This window comes from Oncorhynchus gorbuscha, linkage group LG07, assembly GCF_021184085.1.
Source record: "Oncorhynchus gorbuscha isolate QuinsamMale2020 ecotype Even-year linkage group LG07, OgorEven_v1.0, whole genome shotgun sequence".
In the NCBI taxonomy this organism is placed as follows: domain Eukaryota; kingdom Metazoa; phylum Chordata; class Actinopteri; order Salmoniformes; family Salmonidae; genus Oncorhynchus; species Oncorhynchus gorbuscha.
The window spans coordinates 55,331,879-55,349,560 of NC_060179.1; the positions used below are offsets into that span (position 1 = coordinate 55,331,879).

At 43.3% G+C, this 17,682-nt stretch overlaps 1 protein-coding gene across 1 annotated transcript in view; it reads right to left on the reverse strand.

The window, feature by feature from the left end:
* Nucleotides 1-248: 248 nt before the first annotated feature.
* The window catches only part of LOC124040058 (protein transport protein Sec24C-like), a 32,678-nt gene continuing 15,244 nt past the window's right edge, over nucleotides 249-17,682 (reverse strand). The window contains 11 exon segments of the mRNA XM_046356831.1: nucleotides 249-717; nucleotides 4,279-4,368; nucleotides 4,471-4,656; nucleotides 4,834-5,013; nucleotides 5,232-5,350; nucleotides 5,593-5,877; nucleotides 10,521-10,617; nucleotides 15,190-15,360; nucleotides 15,575-15,785; nucleotides 17,137-17,328; nucleotides 17,422-17,546. Of these exon segments, the coding sequence (XP_046212787.1) occupies nucleotides 577-717; nucleotides 4,279-4,368; nucleotides 4,471-4,656; nucleotides 4,834-5,013; nucleotides 5,232-5,350; nucleotides 5,593-5,877; nucleotides 10,521-10,617; nucleotides 15,190-15,360; nucleotides 15,575-15,785; nucleotides 17,137-17,328; nucleotides 17,422-17,546 (1,797 nt within the window). The 3' untranslated portion in view covers nucleotides 249-576.

The following is a 17,682-nucleotide window of genomic DNA, read 5'->3' on the forward strand; positions in this document are numbered from 1 at the left end:
CATTTATTTCATGTCATGTATAGTTTGTCATCTTCAGCTCTACTGGGTCTGAATCATACAAAAAGAGTTTCTACCAGCGGCCGGTACACCCACAACAGCCTTTCAGTGCTAGTGTTAGACAGAACACCTACTACAATCAACAGCAACTCTCTCCCTCACAAACACACTCACAAAATACACACACACACACACACACACACACACACACACACACACACACACACACACACACACACACACACACACACACACACACACACACACACACACACACACACACACACACACACACACACACACACACACACACACACACACACACACACACACACACACACACACACTTCCATTGGCCAGTGGATCAGCTCCAGCTGTTTTAGAGCCTGACGTTTGGAATAGTAGAGTCGTATGAGGACAAACACACGGAATCTGCCACGAGGCTGTGTATACGTCTCCAGCCTCTCGCTGACAGAGGGGGAGGGGTTAAGTTTATTAGGTAAATAAAAGATAAAGCGCATCGGGGGGGGGGGGTGAGAGGTGCCGGGGTCCGGTTTGAAGGGGTCAGAAATCAGGGCCCTAGCTGAGTAGCTGGCGGATCTCCTTGTGCATGTGACACAGGAAGTCGACATAGGAAGCTCCTCCGCTGGTGCTCTTGTCCTCACACAGGAAGTGCTTAAAGATTAGCTCCGCCTTGTCCTCCTGCTTCACCACCATCAACTACAGACACGTGTGGAGAGAGAAAGAGATGTTAACACACACACACCTTATGCTTCTGTACTACAACCAGGGATCTCCAATTTTTCTAGTTGGTGGCACACGCACATCAAATTCATTTATAAAGCCCTTTTTACAGCAGCAGATGTCACAAAGTGCTTATACAGAAACCCAGTCTAAAACCCCAAAGAGCAAGCAATGCAGAAGCACATGATTTAGTCGATAATGACGATTGATGACAATGAGCCTGTCGCCCATAATGTGCCTGCATTCCTTCCAGAACCCGGCTATCATCTTTTAACTTGTGTTCTTACATTGATTTGGATAGATTTACTGTAACAGCAAAGAAGAGAGGCGTAAAATAAAGTGCCAAATGTATTGCGTTATTGCCATTGTGTTCTTTTCTGCAAAATCCTCTAGAGGTCAGAAAAAAAACAATACTTCGAATAAAGAATTAAACTCGGGAGGAGGACTGATAGTCCTCTTTTTTCTTCATGTTCTCACTTTCAAATCTCACTTTAATAGAAAAAACAACAAAACTGGACGTTCTAAGTCCACAACAATGCTTAGCCACACCAGGGGACAATTTTTTAGGTCTGTGGAAATTGAGAAATATATCCATTTCATTGTAGTTACCCTTTAATTCAATGACGTGATGTTTCTGTAGGGCACTTGTGGCGATGTCAAAACAAACGGTGACTGAATGATGCAAATCATCCTGAATCTGCCAGGGATGCATAGGCTACTTTGTAGTTACCTTTTAAGTGCTTTTTCCATCTACCCGAAAACGGTCAGGCTATCATTAGCATCGCTAACGGCTTCACAACGTAGTAGACATGAGCCCTGCGTGTGCGAGTGGGGCCTAACATTGATTCAAATTTACTAGTGATACACCCGGGCCAGTGCCAACAAAGTTACTGGCCAGAATACATTTTTTAAAGATCTTACAGGAAAGAGAATAGCCTGTGATTTTATTTTTCATTTGCGGAGCTTGGGCAAGTAGCCTATACAGGGTTCATACAGACATTGGCAAGTCAAATTCAAGGACTTCAGGACTTTTTCAAGCACTTAATTGTGACAACTGATGATGTGGAGAAGGGCTTTATAAATACATTTCATTCATTGATTTGTAATTTAAAAAAGGTCCTACATTTTATTTTTTAAATGTTGTAATAGCCTACAGAAAAAATACAACTCAAATTGCATGCGTCCCTACTAAGAATAATGCTGGTTTTAATAGGACTTTTACCAAGAGCATTATGCATTGCCACTCGTCATTTTAATCTGCATAATGCGACCATTGCCTGACTAAATACAATCTAAATCTAATTTATTTGTCACATGCACAGGACAGGTGTAGACTTCACAGTGAAATGCTTACTTATGATCCCTTTCCCAACAATGCAAGGTTAAAAAGAAAAATGTGCACGTGTGTGTCAGCGTAGCGTGTGTGTGATGGAGGGTCAGCGTAGCCTGTGTGTGTGATGGAGGGTCAGCGTAGCCTGTGTGTGATGGAGGGTCAGCGTAGCCTGTGTGTGATGGAGGGTCAGCGTAGCCTGTGTGTGATGGAGGGTCAGCGTAGCCTGTGTGTGATGGAGGGTCAGCGTAGCCTGTGTGTGATATGGAGGGTCAGCGTAGCGTGTGTGTGATGGAGGGTCAGCGTAGCGTGTGTGTGATGGAGGGTCAGCGTAGCCTGTGTGTGATGGAGGGTCAGCGTAGCCTGTGTGTGATGGAGGGTCAGCGTAGCCTGTGTGTGATGGAGGGTCAGCGTAGCGTGTGTGTGATGGAGGGTCAGCGTAGCGTGTGTGTGATGGAGGGTCAGCGTAGCCTGTGTGTGTGATGGAGGGTCAGCGTAGCCTGTGTGTGTGATGGAGGGTCAGCGTAGCCTGTGTGTGATGGAGGGTCAGCGTAGCCTGTGTGTGATGGAGGGTCAGCGTAGCCTGTGTGTGATGGAGGGTCAGCGTAGCCTGTGTGTGATGGAGGGTCAGCGTAGCCTGTGTGTGATGGAGGGTCAGCGTAGCGTGTGTGATGGAGGGTCAGCGTAGCGTGTGTGTGGGTCTAGTTTAGTGAGTGTGCATAGTCGGTGCAAAATAAAAAGGTAGCCATTTGATGAACTGTTCAACAGTCTTCTGATTTGGGGGGGTAGAAGCTGTTCAGGAGCAATTGGTCCCAGACTCGGCCCGAGTGATGTACAGGACCTTACACACCCTCCTCTGCAGCGCCTTGAGGTCAGATGCCAAGCAGCTGCCATACCAAGCGGTGATGCAGCCAGTCAAGATGCTCTCAATGGTGCAGCTGTAGAACTGTTTGAGGATCTGAGGGCCCATGCCAAATCTTCTCAGCCTCCTGAGGGGGAAGCGGCATTGTTGTGCCCTCTTCACGATGGTGTTGGTGTGTTCTGACTACCTCCTTATAGGCTGTCTCATCATCGTCAATCAGGCCTCCCACCGTCGTGAATGTTGGCAAACTTAATGGTGTTGGAGTCGTGCGCGGCCACACAGTCATGGGTGAACAGGGAGTACAGGAGGAGACTAAGCACACAACCCTGAAAGGCCCCCGTGTTGAGGGTCAGCGTGGCAGATGTGTTGTTGCCTACCGTCACCACCTGAGGGCGACCCGTCAGGAAGTACAGGATCCAGTTGCAGAGGGAGGTGGTCAGTCCCAGGGCCCTGAGCTTGGAGGGCACTACAGTGTTGAACGCTGAGTAGGCATTCTCACGTAGGTGTTCCATTTGTCCAGGTGGAAAAGGGCAGTGTGGAGTGTAATAGACATTGCGTCATCGGTGGTTCGTGAACTGGACTGGGTCTCAGGTGTCTGGGATGATGCTGTTGATGTAAGGGATGGCCAGCCTTTCAAAACATTTCATGGCTACAGAGAGCGTGATCACACAGTCGTCCGGAACAGCTGGAGCTCTCATACATGGGTCGTTGTTGCTTGCCTTGAAGCGAGCATAAAAAGGGCATTTAGCTTGTTTGTTAGGCTCACGTCACTGGGCAGCTCGCAAGATGGTTTTCCCTTTGTAATCTGTGATAGTTTGCAAGCCCTGCCACCTCCGTCGAGCATCAGAGCCGGTGTAGTACGATTCGAACTTAGTCCTGTATTGACACGTTGCCTATTTGATCACTCCGCGTCGCTGGTATTTCCTTTGAGTTTTTGCTTGTAAGCAGGAATCAGGAGGATAGAGTTATGGTCAGATTTGCCAAATGGAGGGAGAGCTTTATATGCATCTCTGTGTGTAGAGTAAAGGTGACCTAGAGGTTTTTTTGCCTCTAGTTGTACCGATGACATGCTGGTAGAAATTAGTTAAAAGATTTCAGTTGTCATGCATTAAATAGACAGCTTTATCCAAACAAACACACGCATGGTGTGTCCATGTGGTAGTTCGTCTCACAAAAGGTGTAACGCGTGCCAATTAAAAATGTGTGTTGCACTGCCAAGTCAAACGGTTGCAACGTGACTGTTTTGTTCGCAGTATTGTTCCCTGACAAAACAGAAATCGAGATGGAAAGATACAGAAGGAAGAAAGAAGAGAGAGACAGAGAAATAGAGGTAGTGGAGTCTGACCTTCATGTATCGTGACCGTTGTGACCTGAAGGAGTCGATGATCTCTCGGAGTCTCTGGGAGAACGGGTTGTCCAGCTCCGGCAGACTCGTCTGGAACACAACACACACATTTAGGAGATAGCAACACACCCACACACTTCAAATCAAGACAATGATTTGTAAGAGGTTGAAGTCTGTGTGTGTGTGTCTCACCATGTTGGGGTCTATCTGGCTGAAGGTGGGCGTTCCAAAGATGTTGCTAAGCAGCTCCTGCTGAGCATTGGCTCCCACCCACAGGAAGAGGTGGAGCCCTGTCTCCAGGAGGTAGACTCCGCCCTTCGACAGGCGCTCCTCTGAGTTACGCACTGCCATTGGCAACGACCCTCCATCCAACTTCACCTGAGATGGAAAGGTACTTGATTAACACACGATTTAACACTGATTTCACATTGATGTAATGTGTTCTTACATGTTTGCTTCAGCAAAGTAAGATGGTGCCTTGTCATGCCAAATGAGGCTGATTGAAGTGAATTCGAGAGACAGAAAGAGAGCGAGTTGGAGAGCAGGGCCTCTCACCAGGGGCAGTAGGCGGGGATAGAAGAAGATGTGGCTCTCTGATACGTCCATACAGCTGAGCAGCTGTCTCAGGTAGGCTCTGTCGTCCAATGAGATGTCAGCTCCCGGCTGCAGCACGTCACTCTTCAACACACAGTTCAGATAGACCGGCAGCAGCTTCATACACTCTGGTAGGATCAGCTACAAAAGGAGAGAGGGGAAGTGATTGAGTGTGTACATTTTTGGGGTGTTGATTTGTGTGAGAGACTGACTGCAGTGTGTGGGTGGCAATAAGGTGAATGTATAGTTTTTGTGTATGTATGTGACAGTGTCTGAATGGTGTCGGGGGGGAATGTGTATGGGGTGTGTGTCACTGACTTGTCCAATTGGGTGTGTGTGTGCGCGCGCGAGTGACCGACCTGTCCGGCAGACGAGGGGCTGGCACAGTTCTTGCGGTAGCAGGCCAGAATCTGGGCACACTGGTTCACCATGGTGTCTCTCACTGTCTTGGTGGGGGTGTTCAATATGCTACGGTACGCTACACACAGACACAGAGAGAAAAGGACCATTGGTTTCCATTTCCAGACGTAAAGACCTTAAGTTGGTTTGAATCCTACTGGTATCAATCAAATCTACAGTATCTCACACCTAAAGTAGATGTAGGTGTTCAGTGATTAGACCCCTGCTGATCTTTATACATTATTTCTCTTAGTAACAACCTGGAAACATCCTACACAATTTCACAGCTGTTTAGACAGATAGTGAGCGTGTGATACTGACCGTACTTGGAGAAGAAGTTGATGATTGTGTCCGTCTCACAGTTCCGGTAGAGGTCGGCGAGCTGGGAGCAGCAGTTGACCGCCATGTTGTGGACCCGCAGACGCCGCTGACCACTACAGCTGGTGTACAACACCGCACACTGCATGAGCGCGCCGGTGTCCTCGCTGAGCTTGTCGTCGTGGCGGAATTCCACGGTGACAGTCTTGTCACAGTCCAGGCCTGCCAGCTCCACGTCTGTCGTGTTGCTCATGAAGAACGAACCAAAGAAATCTGTCGCTCTGATACCTGGTGGAGGAGAGGACGTTACGACGGCAGTAAATAAACACCACTACGTGAAGAGTGAGTCCACAGACAGACGACAAAATACAAAATGGGTCCAGAGAGACACAGAATGAGCTATCCTCGTCATAGAAATGCCACCAAAAAGTATTTCATTAAACGTAGTTCACCAAACAATATTTTGAAAGAGGAAGCAAAGTACTTGAAGCATATGGTTCTTCTCAGTCTCCTCCATCTCCACTAAACAAAGTTCAACTGTTATCGATTTTGCTTCTTCTATTAAGAATGTAAAATGTACGGAAAGACTCATGCGAAGGCCAAATTACAGAGGAGGAGCTTCTTGATGCATTTAAAGCCTTTAAGTCTGGGGCTGGATGGCATACCAGTGGAGGTATACCAATCCTTTGTTGATGTACTCAGGGGACCGTTGTAAGCATGTTTTAATCTACTATTTTTATTAGAGTGGTTATCAGACACTCAACAAGGTCTGATTTCATCATTACTGGAACAGGAACCAGGTGGTAAATATAAAGACTTGGAGGCCCCTTTCACTTCAGTGTTGTGACTAAGGTTGTCACGGTGACAGTACTACCGCCACACCGGCGGTCACGAGTGTTGAAGGTAGTCAAATTCCATGTGACAGTTTAGTCACGGTAATTAAGCTTCTCCAAGTGCTGATGCTGGTCATTAGTAGCCTACCAAAACAAGCTAGCGCTCCATTGCACCTTTAGTCACTGACATCAATGCAAAATCTAATCAAACACTTACTGAGAGCCCAAGAGCTCATATGCAATTGTGAGAGAAAACAGAGTGAGGATCCCATCAGTTTTCTATAGGCTAGGCCTACTAATATATATATATATATATTCCTAATAATAAGCACATTGCTTCTTTTACAACAGGAGTATATCCTATCTGTCTGGCATGAAAATGAACAAATGGAAAAGCTTCCTCCATTTGCTATTTAAGTGCATAGACGACATGCATTTTTCCCCCTTTATAATAAAAGCATCACATGGATAATTGCTTTAGATAATGGGTTATAGCCTACTACCACGTGTGCATTGCAGCACTTATAATGTGAAGAAATAGCCTAATAGTTTATCAACATTTTAAGCTAAATGTTCTGATCTGTTGCATCAGCCACATTGCATAACAAAGGTTTTGATTCTAGTGGTTGTATTAATTTGGCCTCTATTGCAACCCACAACGGTTCCAGACTATGTTTGGAATATTTATTTCTCGCATAGAATGTCGACTTTTGTACTATGGGGGACAGTAGATTGACATGTTGTTCGTTAGGCCTACTCATCAGGTTGTCTCACGAAAAGAAAATGTGGACAGTTCTTCCAATATCTTCAATATGCACCTCGGAATTAGATCAGGAAGCGTGCAGTTGAGTCCCCGATGTGTCGGTCTTCACTTGTAGCCTGTGAGAAAGACCCGATCACGTGACGGATAGCCATATGAGTGAGAGGTGATTCGGAGCGCATTGAGAAGGGCACAACGCAAAAGGTATGGATTTTTTTTAGGGTGCATTGCAGCCACAAAGGGGATGCCGCCGTGAAATTCGAGGCATTATCAAGTGCTTGTCAAATGGTGAATGAGTGACTGATGTGTGTACAGCCGGCGCAAAAAAAACAAAGCAGCGCTACATGAACTAAATTAAGGATATACAAAGAACTATTCATTTGTTAACGCTCAACACAGAATAGCCGCATGTACGCACTCCACATCGTTTGGAGAAAATATCCTTTCTATGTTACTCAGCTTTGTTCAACTGTATCCTTCCTACTATAAAAGAAAGCCACAGAATTCTAAGCAAATATTGTCTGCTAAATGAACTAGTGTAGTCCACAGCCATATGACATAACCAGATCAGTGCCTAACAACTCAGAGTATGCTATTCTGTTCTTCTGAAATAGACTACATTTTCTTCCAATCATGTTTCTTTAGACCTGTCTGTAATATATACTGGATATATTGTGATGGTGTAGGCTTATATTACATGGATTTATTACACTTTTTAAATGTAGATGTTCCAAAAGGTCTGCATGAGTGGCTTGTAGGCTGTGCGTGGAAGCCAGGAGATGTTAAATGTGTGTTAATTAACAGTCAATTACCTTGACACCAACAGTTACTTGCTAGACACTCCACGGCGGACGGAATTGTAACCGCCACACCCCTAGCTGTGATGCAAAAAATTCTGGCAAACCGCATATAATTTAAAAAAGGGCATTGTCGGATATTATTTATTCTAATCAGACAGTTCTTTTTTTTTACATGGACGATACATTGGAGATAATATAAGACAAGTACTGGAAACAATAGGACATTATGAAACATCTGGGAAACCAGGCCTGGTATTCATAGGGGACTTTGAAAAGGCTTTTGATAAACTACGACTGGAATTTATATATAAATACCTGGTATATTTAAGTTTTGGAGAAAGGGTTAAAGTTATGTATAATTAGCCTAGGTGTAAAATAGTAAATAAGGGCTAATCCCAGGACGTATTAAACTGTCAAGAAGAGTAGTGCAAGGTTTTCCACGAGTCGGCATATCTATTTATTATGGCCATCGAAATGTTAGCTATTAAAAACAAAAAAAGTTGTCATTGTAGGCTGATGATTCAAGTTCTCTTTTAAATCCACAATTTGGATCCCTCCACAACATCATGATACTGTTTCTAACCTCTGGGTTATAACCAAATTATGACAGTGTACTATATTATATATTGGATCACAATTTTATTTGGAACGGCAAGGTAGATCAAATTAAAACTGGACCATTAATATAATGAATATGAATTCAGAGGGCAGAAATGCTTAAATATTAAAGCATTAGACCTCTCACTAAAGGTGCCAGTCATACAGAAGGTATACTTAAACCAAACTGGTTCTCTAGCAGATTAGTAACAATGTCTAACTCCTTGTTCAAGAATGGCCTTTCTCCCCTTTATTCAGATTACAACCTCTCACATTCGGTTATTTGAAAATGAAATAATCTCCAATACAGCTATTTTCAGTTTAGTCCATCAAATAATACATATATTATGGTTAAACTCAAAACATACTAATTGACAATAATAAAATAAAAAATTCTTATTTTTACAAAAATATATAATCTTTGTAAATTATATCATAAATAGGACTGGTGGAGTTATCACATGCAGCTAACACTGTCACGCCCTGGTCGAAGTATTTTGTGTTTATCTTCATTTATTTGGTCAGGCCAGTGGTTCTCAGAGGCAGGTGTTTATTGTTGTCTCTGATTGGGAACCATATTTTGACAGCCATATTCTTTGGTTGTGTGGTGGGTGATTGTCCTGAGTGTCTTGATGTCCTTATTCTGTGTTAGTTTGCACCAGTTTAGGCTGTTTCGGTTTTCATTACGTTTATTGTTTTGTTGAGTTTGTGTTTTGTTGTTTTATTAAACATGGATCGCAATCTACACGCTGCAGTTTGGTCCGACTCTCCTTCACCACATGAAAACCGTTACAAACACAAATATATAGAAATGTCTGCTCCATCCAAAATTACTACCAACTAATTGCAGCATTACTGCAAAAATGGAAGAGGAAAGGGTAAAAACATAAGGAACTTATCTGTCAGCCCTGCATTAAAGACCAAAATGGTTTAAAAATAAATACAAAAGTATACCAGTTTCATTTAAGGACCCAAAAATTGGATAGCTGTGCCATATAGATCGCAAAATAGTTGAAGAGATTTGACGTTCCAATTCCATGACACATGGTTTATGAGCTGATACACAAAACACCAGATTTAAAAAAACAGCATTTTTCAAATTAAACAAAATTCTTGCAACCAACAGAATGTTACATATATGGGGAATTACAATCTTCCCAGCTCTGCAGATCTTGCTGCGAAGAGAATCCTTAGATCATTTGTTTAGGTACTGTCCATATGTAGCTTCTTTTTTGGTCACAGGTTCAGAAATGGCTGAAGAATTGCAACATTTATATGGAGCCAACTCTGTAAATAGCACTGCTGGGTGATTTGAAAAGTCATAGTCAATCGATCAATAATACTTCTAGCAAAAATGTTTCTTTAAATTAAAATTACTTTTGTGAAACATCACAGTACAGTTGAAAAATATTTGGCAAATAGAAATCAAAACTGGATGGTGTTCAGAAATATGGGAGGAGTTGAAGGGTGGGGCTAAAAACAAGCTAACTAATGTAAAATCTACTGGGTTCGTAAAATGTATATAGGTTCAGAACATTTATGAAACAGCACAGTAAAAAATATATTGCAAATAGAAATCAAAACGAGATGTTCTTCAGCGATGGGAGGGGTTGAGGGTAGTTGAAGGATAAAAAAAAGATAACTATTACATTGTGTCCATAATCATATAGTATGGATAAACTGGATGTTGAAGCCTAAGTGCTGTCCATTAGTTTACTCCAATTAGGGGAAGGGTTGTAGGTTTAGGGGAACATAAAGAAAAACAAACTGTGTGTACACACACAGTGCCTTCAGAAAGTATTCAGACCCATTAACAACTGTGGAAAAGGTTAGGTTACAGCTGATCTAGCCCCCCCCACCCCCCCCAAATAATAGAACAATTGTGAGTGTGTGAGACAGTGTGAGCGAGAGAGAGCAAGTGAGAGAGAGCAAGACACTTACCTGTGCTGGTTCGGACCCTCATGACAGCATCGAAGCCCATCGGCTTCTGAACGTCTCGCCGCAGATCATTCAGGAACCGCTCACGGTCCGTCTCGGCCTGACAAACCACACAGACAGCGAGTGAAGGCAGGTAACAGGTGGACGTGGTTACACCCAAACGATCCCCGCTGTGTTGCGTGCACGAGCGTTGTAAACTAAAATGTACACAAATGTTATTCAAACATTTCATCCACACCACTCGTGCGCGTCAACAACGTAGCCTCGCGGTAAAAAACAGAACTTGGTTCCATTTGAGACGCTTGACGCACTGCAAGTCCCACCTCTCGCATCTAATGATTGGTTTTCAGGAGCATTCAAACCCACGTGGGTATTTGAAAGATGAACAAGGAGTGATCCAATCGTAGGTAACTTAGGGCTGCGGCGGTCACCAAATTGTGTCAGACGGTTATCGTCTCGGAAATGACTGCCGGTCTCATGGTAATTGACCATTCATTAACATAAAACACATTTAGCATCTCCAGGCCTCCATGCACACAAGCCATTTCTGCACGCCTTTGGAAACCTACATAAAAGTCCAACACAATAAATCCACGTATTTTAGGCACGTCTAAAGAAACATGATGATATTCGTCCCTATTCCCGGAGTGAGTGCGCATATGAAGTGCCTATGTTGACCATAAAAAAGTGTTCATTTGAAAACGGGTACTATACGCTAGATTGAGCTATGAATGATACAAACTAGAGGTTGATCGGCATGGCCGATTTCAAGTTCAGAAATTGTTAATAGGCCTTTTTTGGACACGGATTATGGCCGATTACATTGCAATCCACGACCACCTGTTACGGCGGGCCGACCACCTGTTACGGCGGGCCGACCACCTGTTACGGCGGGCCGACCACCTGTTACGCGAATGCAGCATCAAAAGGACCTTGTGGCTGCAAGGAGCCAAGGTAAGTTGCTAGCTAGCATTAAACTTATCTTATAAAAAATATTCACAATCACTAGTTAACCTAGTAATATCACCAACCATGTTTAGTTAACTAGCTTGTCCTGCGTAGCATATAATCAATGCGGTGCCTGTTAATTTATCATTGAATCACAGCCGACTTCAACTCCGCCAAACGGGCGATGATTTAACAAAAAGCGCATTTGCGGAAAAAGCACAATCATACTTAATCATAAACATCAAAGCCTTTCTTAAAATCAATACACAGAAGTATATATATTTTTAAACCTGCATATTTAGTTAAAATAAATTCATGTTAGCAGGCAATATTAACTCGGGAAATTGTCTCACTTCTCTTGCGTTCAGTGCAAGCAGAGTCAGGGTATATGCAGCAGTTTGAGCCGCCTGGCTCGTTGCGTACTGTGAACTAATTCGCCAGAATTTTACATAATTATGACATAACATTGCACAACCTTCAATGTAACAGCAATATTTTGACTTGGTGTTGCCACCCGCTCGATAAAATACATAACAGATCCGTATTTCACTGAAGGAATAAACATTTCTCTAAATGATAGTTTCCGGATTTGACCATATTAAATGATCAAAGGCTCGTATTTCTGTGTTTATTATATTATAATTAAGTCTATGATTTGATAGAGCAGTCTGTCTGAGCGGTGGTAGGCAGCAGCAGGCTCGTAAGCATTCATTCAAACTTTACTGCGTTTGCCAGCAGCTCTTAGCAATGCTTGCTTCACAGCGCTGTTTATGAATTCAAGCCTTTCAACTCCTGAGATTAGGCTGGCAATACTAACGTGCCTCCTAGAACATCCAATAGTCAAACGTATATGAAATATAAATGGTAGAGGGAGAAATAGTCAACGCGTCATAATTCCTATAATAACTACAACCTAAAACTTATTAACTGGGAATATTGAAGAACTGGGAATATTGAACCACCAGCTTTCACATGTTCAGAGCAAGGAACTTAAATGTTAGCCTTTTTACATGGCACATATTGCACTTTTACTTTCTCCTCCAACACTTTGTTTTTGCATTATTTAAACCAAATTGAACATATTTCATTATTTATGAGACTAAATAGATTTTATTGATATATTAAGTTAAAATAAAAAAAGTGATCATTCGGTATAGTTGTAATTGATATATACATTTTATTTTAAAGCCGACAGTCTTTTTTGGGTTCTCCAATAATCGGTATTGGCGTTGAAAAATCATAAAAATCGGTCAACCTCTGCAAACCTTAGAATGTTTTAGAAACCAAAACCTATCCCGTATGGGCTGCATGCTGCAACAATGGGCTGCATGTTGCAACAATGGGCTATTGACAAAAAAAGCTTGCTCTCCATTCCTGGACTCAGGCGGCGAACACTGTTCTCTCAAGTGATCATATTTTCACCCAAGAGACTATTCGCAAATGTAATATTGTCTTTATTAATATGTAACATTTGTTTCAATTTAGAAAATCCATATTATCAAATGGGCAGAAACGGGGCAGGGGGAAAAAATATATATGCCACCTGTATGTACTGGAATAGCAAATGGAGGCTGCTTTCACGCAGTTGGATACTCTGGTTTTATAGCGGAGAAGCAGAGAAATAAATAGAGTAGCAGCCGGGATCCTCTTTTTAGTAGCAACCATCAAAACTCTGCTTTCAACACAGGATTGCATATAGACATATCTGGGCTTATATAAAGAACACTTATTTCACTTCACGCGTCGACCACTGAGGAGCAGGCAGCCTCTCGCTGCGTGACAAGTGATACACCGCGCAAAATCTGTATGCCAAGGGCTCTCCAACCATGTTCCTGAAGCCATCCAGTGCTTGAATATGGGAAACCAACAGAAATCTGTTCGGGAGCATCAATAGTAACATGTTTTCACAACGAAACATAACTAGACTGCTGACAGGCCCGCTCTCTGCACGCTCGAGAAAGGAATGAAGGCAAGAGATGGAAACGCACAGAGGTGAGATATTCTGTATAGCTGAAGGTAGTCAGACTAGGCTATTCAAAATCTAATTATTGTAGGCTAACTCTGTAAGCCGCCCTGCACAATCAATGAACCAACAGCGTCGCCAAGGCCTATATGTTCTCTCCCAGACTTATGGATAGAATGTTTTGAGTGCAGCATAAGGTAACCAGTTTGTTTTACACGGTTTTCCCTCCATGTGTAATATGCAGTAGGCTATTAGAGAATGGACATATACAGTTCATTTGGGAAAGTATTCAGACCACTTTTTACAGCCTTATTCTAAAACGAACTAAATAAAAAAAAATTAACTGTTCCAATCAAAGTTGTAGAAACATCTCAAGGATGATCAATGGAAACAGGATGCACCTGAGCTCAATTTCAAGTTTCATAGCAAAATGGTCTGAAAACGTACATAAATAAGGTATATTATTTTTAATAACTTGGTAAAAAGATCTAAAACAAACTGGTTTTGCTGTGTCATTATGGGGTATTGTGTGTAGATTGAGGATTATTATTATTTTTAGTAATCCATTTTAGAATAAGGCTGTAACGTAACAAAATGTTGGAAAAGGGGTCTGAATACTTTCCGAAGACACTGTATTGCGTAACGGCACAATCATTATTTTAATGAAGGCAAAATAAGTGGGCTTGGGCTCATAGAGGCCTAAAGCTCTAATATGCATCCGGTTCTAAATGCAACGTCTTGAACGCTTTGAATTAATCATCACCTTAGAAAGCGTCGTCCATTTAGTCGTGTTTGGCTTTGAAACATCCACAACGATCATGTCGTTCGCTCAGTTTCAACCAGTTGTTGAACTATTTTCTTCAGTTTGATAATCACAGTGAGGTCCAAAAACAAAATGTAGCCTAACTGAGTTTTAAAAGCATGATACTGTTTTGATAATTGTTCGATGTGATTTTCCATAGCTTTTGCATCGATGTCAGAGTGGTTAGAGGGACAGTAGAGAGTAGAGCCCTGAGTACCAAACCACTACCTTGACTTTTTACCCCTTTTTCTCCAAAATGTTGTGATATCCAATTGGTAGTTACAAAGGAGAAGGCCGAGAGCAGAAACACGACCCTGCCAAGCCGCACTGCTTCTTGACACACTGCTCTCTAAATCAGCCACACCAATGTGTTGGAGGAAACACCTACAACTGGCCACCGAAATCCCTGTGCATGTGCCCAGCCCGTCACAAGGGGGTCGCTAGAGAGAGATGGGAATAGGACATCCTGGCCGGCCAAACCCTCCCCTAACCCGGACGACGCTGGGCCAGTTGTGTGCCGCCTCGTGAGTCTCCCGGTCGCGGCCGGCTGCGACACAGCCTGGGATCGAATCCGGGTCTGTAATGAAGCCTCAAGCACTTCGAGGCCCAAGTCACGTGGAATTTGACTGTGGTCATGACTCATGACTGCCGGTGTGGCAGTAACACTGTCACCACAACAACCCTCTAGACAACTAACTAAAGACTAACCAGGTGTTTCCCTTTTATCTGAGGATTAACACTAGGAGCTCAGAGAGCATCATTGAGGTTAAGAATTTATCATTTGAATTACCCTAATTTTCAAAGTCATGTCTCCCCCATGCTTGGCTTGTCCTAAATAAGTTGATTCAACACGGTCGTTGCTAGAATCTCAATAACACAGAGTTGTGTTATAAGCAGTTTTAGGAGGAATATGCATATTCTTGGTACCATCCATCAATCAAGAGAGGTGTGTGTCTCACCTGGAAGTAGGTGTATTTGTAGACGGAACCCCCGGTGGAGACGGGCACCACGCCAAGCGTTGCCACGTCGACGTACTGGTTGGGAAACAGGAAGAGGTCTACACAGCAGCCCTGTGCTACACACTCCTTAGCGAGGTTACTATAGAAACCAGACTGGGGCTGGAACAGAGACTGGACATAGAGAGACGCATAGACCGAGTCAATGACACAACCACTAGCAGATAGAACACTTTCTCCAGAATGAGGGTTCTTTATGTGTTCTGTGTCTAATTGCAACAGTATCTGCCACACAGTTGCCATATCAGTTTATCTTGTCCTTATTAGTGTGTGTGTGTGTGTGAGAATACATGTGTATGAGTGTATCAGTGTGTGTGTGTGTGTGTACCTTCTCCTTGTCTGTTCCCACTAGTTTCTTGTCCTCTCTATTCTTCAGTTTCCCAGGAGCCTCAGCGATGGGCAGAGTGGAGTGGAACACAAACAGCTTCCCGGCACAGTCTGCAGCCTTCAGTGCCTCCAGTCCTGCCTGAATGACTGGTCCAAACACCGTCTCAGTCTCCCTGGTGTCTGCAAACATCTCCGGAATCTGGTCTAGCAAACTGACACACACACACACACACACACACACCAAATGAGTCTACACAACTTAAACCAGTTGCAAAGTCTGGACAGAGGAGACATCTGCTTCAATACATGTGATGGATATAAATGTTCATGTGTGTTTACCAGGGCTCCAGACAGTGACCCGTTGGCTTAGCTGTATGATTAAACTAAATGTGATATTTCTCAATCTTCCTATTTTTTTGGGGGGGGGGGGGGGGCTTAAGCCATGATTTGGTCAAACAGTAAAGTGCATTATCCTGATGATTCAGCTAATGAAAGTTCATGCCCTGCGGCCGCCTCCTCTGTGACGAGCGAGCCTCTCACAGCCTTTCCCGGGAGGGAAAAAAAGAAGCCTTCTGATTGTATAACACTTTCAAATCCAATTGCAGGGTAAAAACACAGGTATGTGTAACTCTGAGAGGAGGTTCTGAGCTTTATGTTGGTACACTCTCTCAACTTTGACTATTAAGCCAGATAGCAACTATTTTACAACCCTGGTATTTGATATGGCTTTGAGAGCAGCCATTGTATTTGAACAGGTTTTTGGTAGTAGGCTACAACTACAGTTTATTTTGTTTATTTTAGGACATTACATTTGCTGTTAGATTAACATATGACTACCAGCAGTGAGTTTTATTCTTCGAGTTAGCGATCTAGAAAATGTGTTTTGAGTTTCCACTTAGGGGCCGAATTAGCCCCCCCAAAAAAGTATCCAATGATATTAGTGCACAAAAAGATGTAGGCAAATGAATGTCTATGGAACCTATTTTAACAGTAAAATATAACAGCCTAATTGTCAACCCAAAATACATGACAACCACTGGATTAGGATGCGCATCAAAATAGTTGGAATCACAACATGCTAGAAGAAACTATTCATTTCTTAAATGTCATCTTCGTTGTTGATTGCATTCCGTAATAAAGCACTGAATTACTTTAGAAGATGACTCATGTCATGGAATAAGTTAATATTCAGTTAAGAGTCATTTACACAATGCTTAGCATATTTATGCGTTTTCCCCTTTACATAATAGACGTGATTTCCAGTGGTCTATTTGAGACGATCTCTTGTGTGCAGGTTTATGGCCACTTAAGACATTAAACTGAATGTTATGATTGTTGTCATATCCGTTGATAGTGATTGACTCCAGACCGGAGGTACAAGGACCGGGGTCACAATGTTACTGTATTCTGTGACACTCGGATTCTGTAGCAACTGATATTGTGACTTCCTACCCTCCCTACTGTTTTACAGAACATTGGCACTGTGAGATTAGATCACGGGATAGGTGCCACGACGGGAACCTTAAGTCTGGAGGCCTGGTGGAGATGTGTGCACTTGCGTACCTCTCGATGACCATCCGGCTATCGTTGACGCCGACCAGGAAGCCGTCGAGCAGAGGGAGGAACATGTCACTGACGTCACTGACCACCATCATCTGGGGCTGGGCCAGGCTGGACTTGACGTTGTAGAAGTGCAACACCTTGTTGTAGGTCACAAAACCCACACGCACCACCGAGTCTGCCTCTGGATTCTCCCTGGAGGGTGAGTTGGGGGGGGGGGGAGCAAATGTCATTAATTAGCTAGTGGGTGTGTGTTTACATGGGTGAATAGTGTGTGTGTGGGTGTACCTGGGCAGGTAGTCCAGTAGAGTCTTGAGCTCCTGACAGACGATGTTAACCATGCCGCTCTTCACGGCGTTGTAAGACACATCGATGAAGAAGATGAATGATGGGGGCTGGGGGAGCTTATTGTTCTGAGAGAGAGACCAAAAGAGAGAGAGAACAAGAGAGAGAGAACGAGAGAGAGAGAACGAGAGAGAGAGAACGAGAGAGAGAGAACGAGAGAGAGAGAACGAGAGAGAGAGAACGAGAGAGAGAGAACGAGAGAGA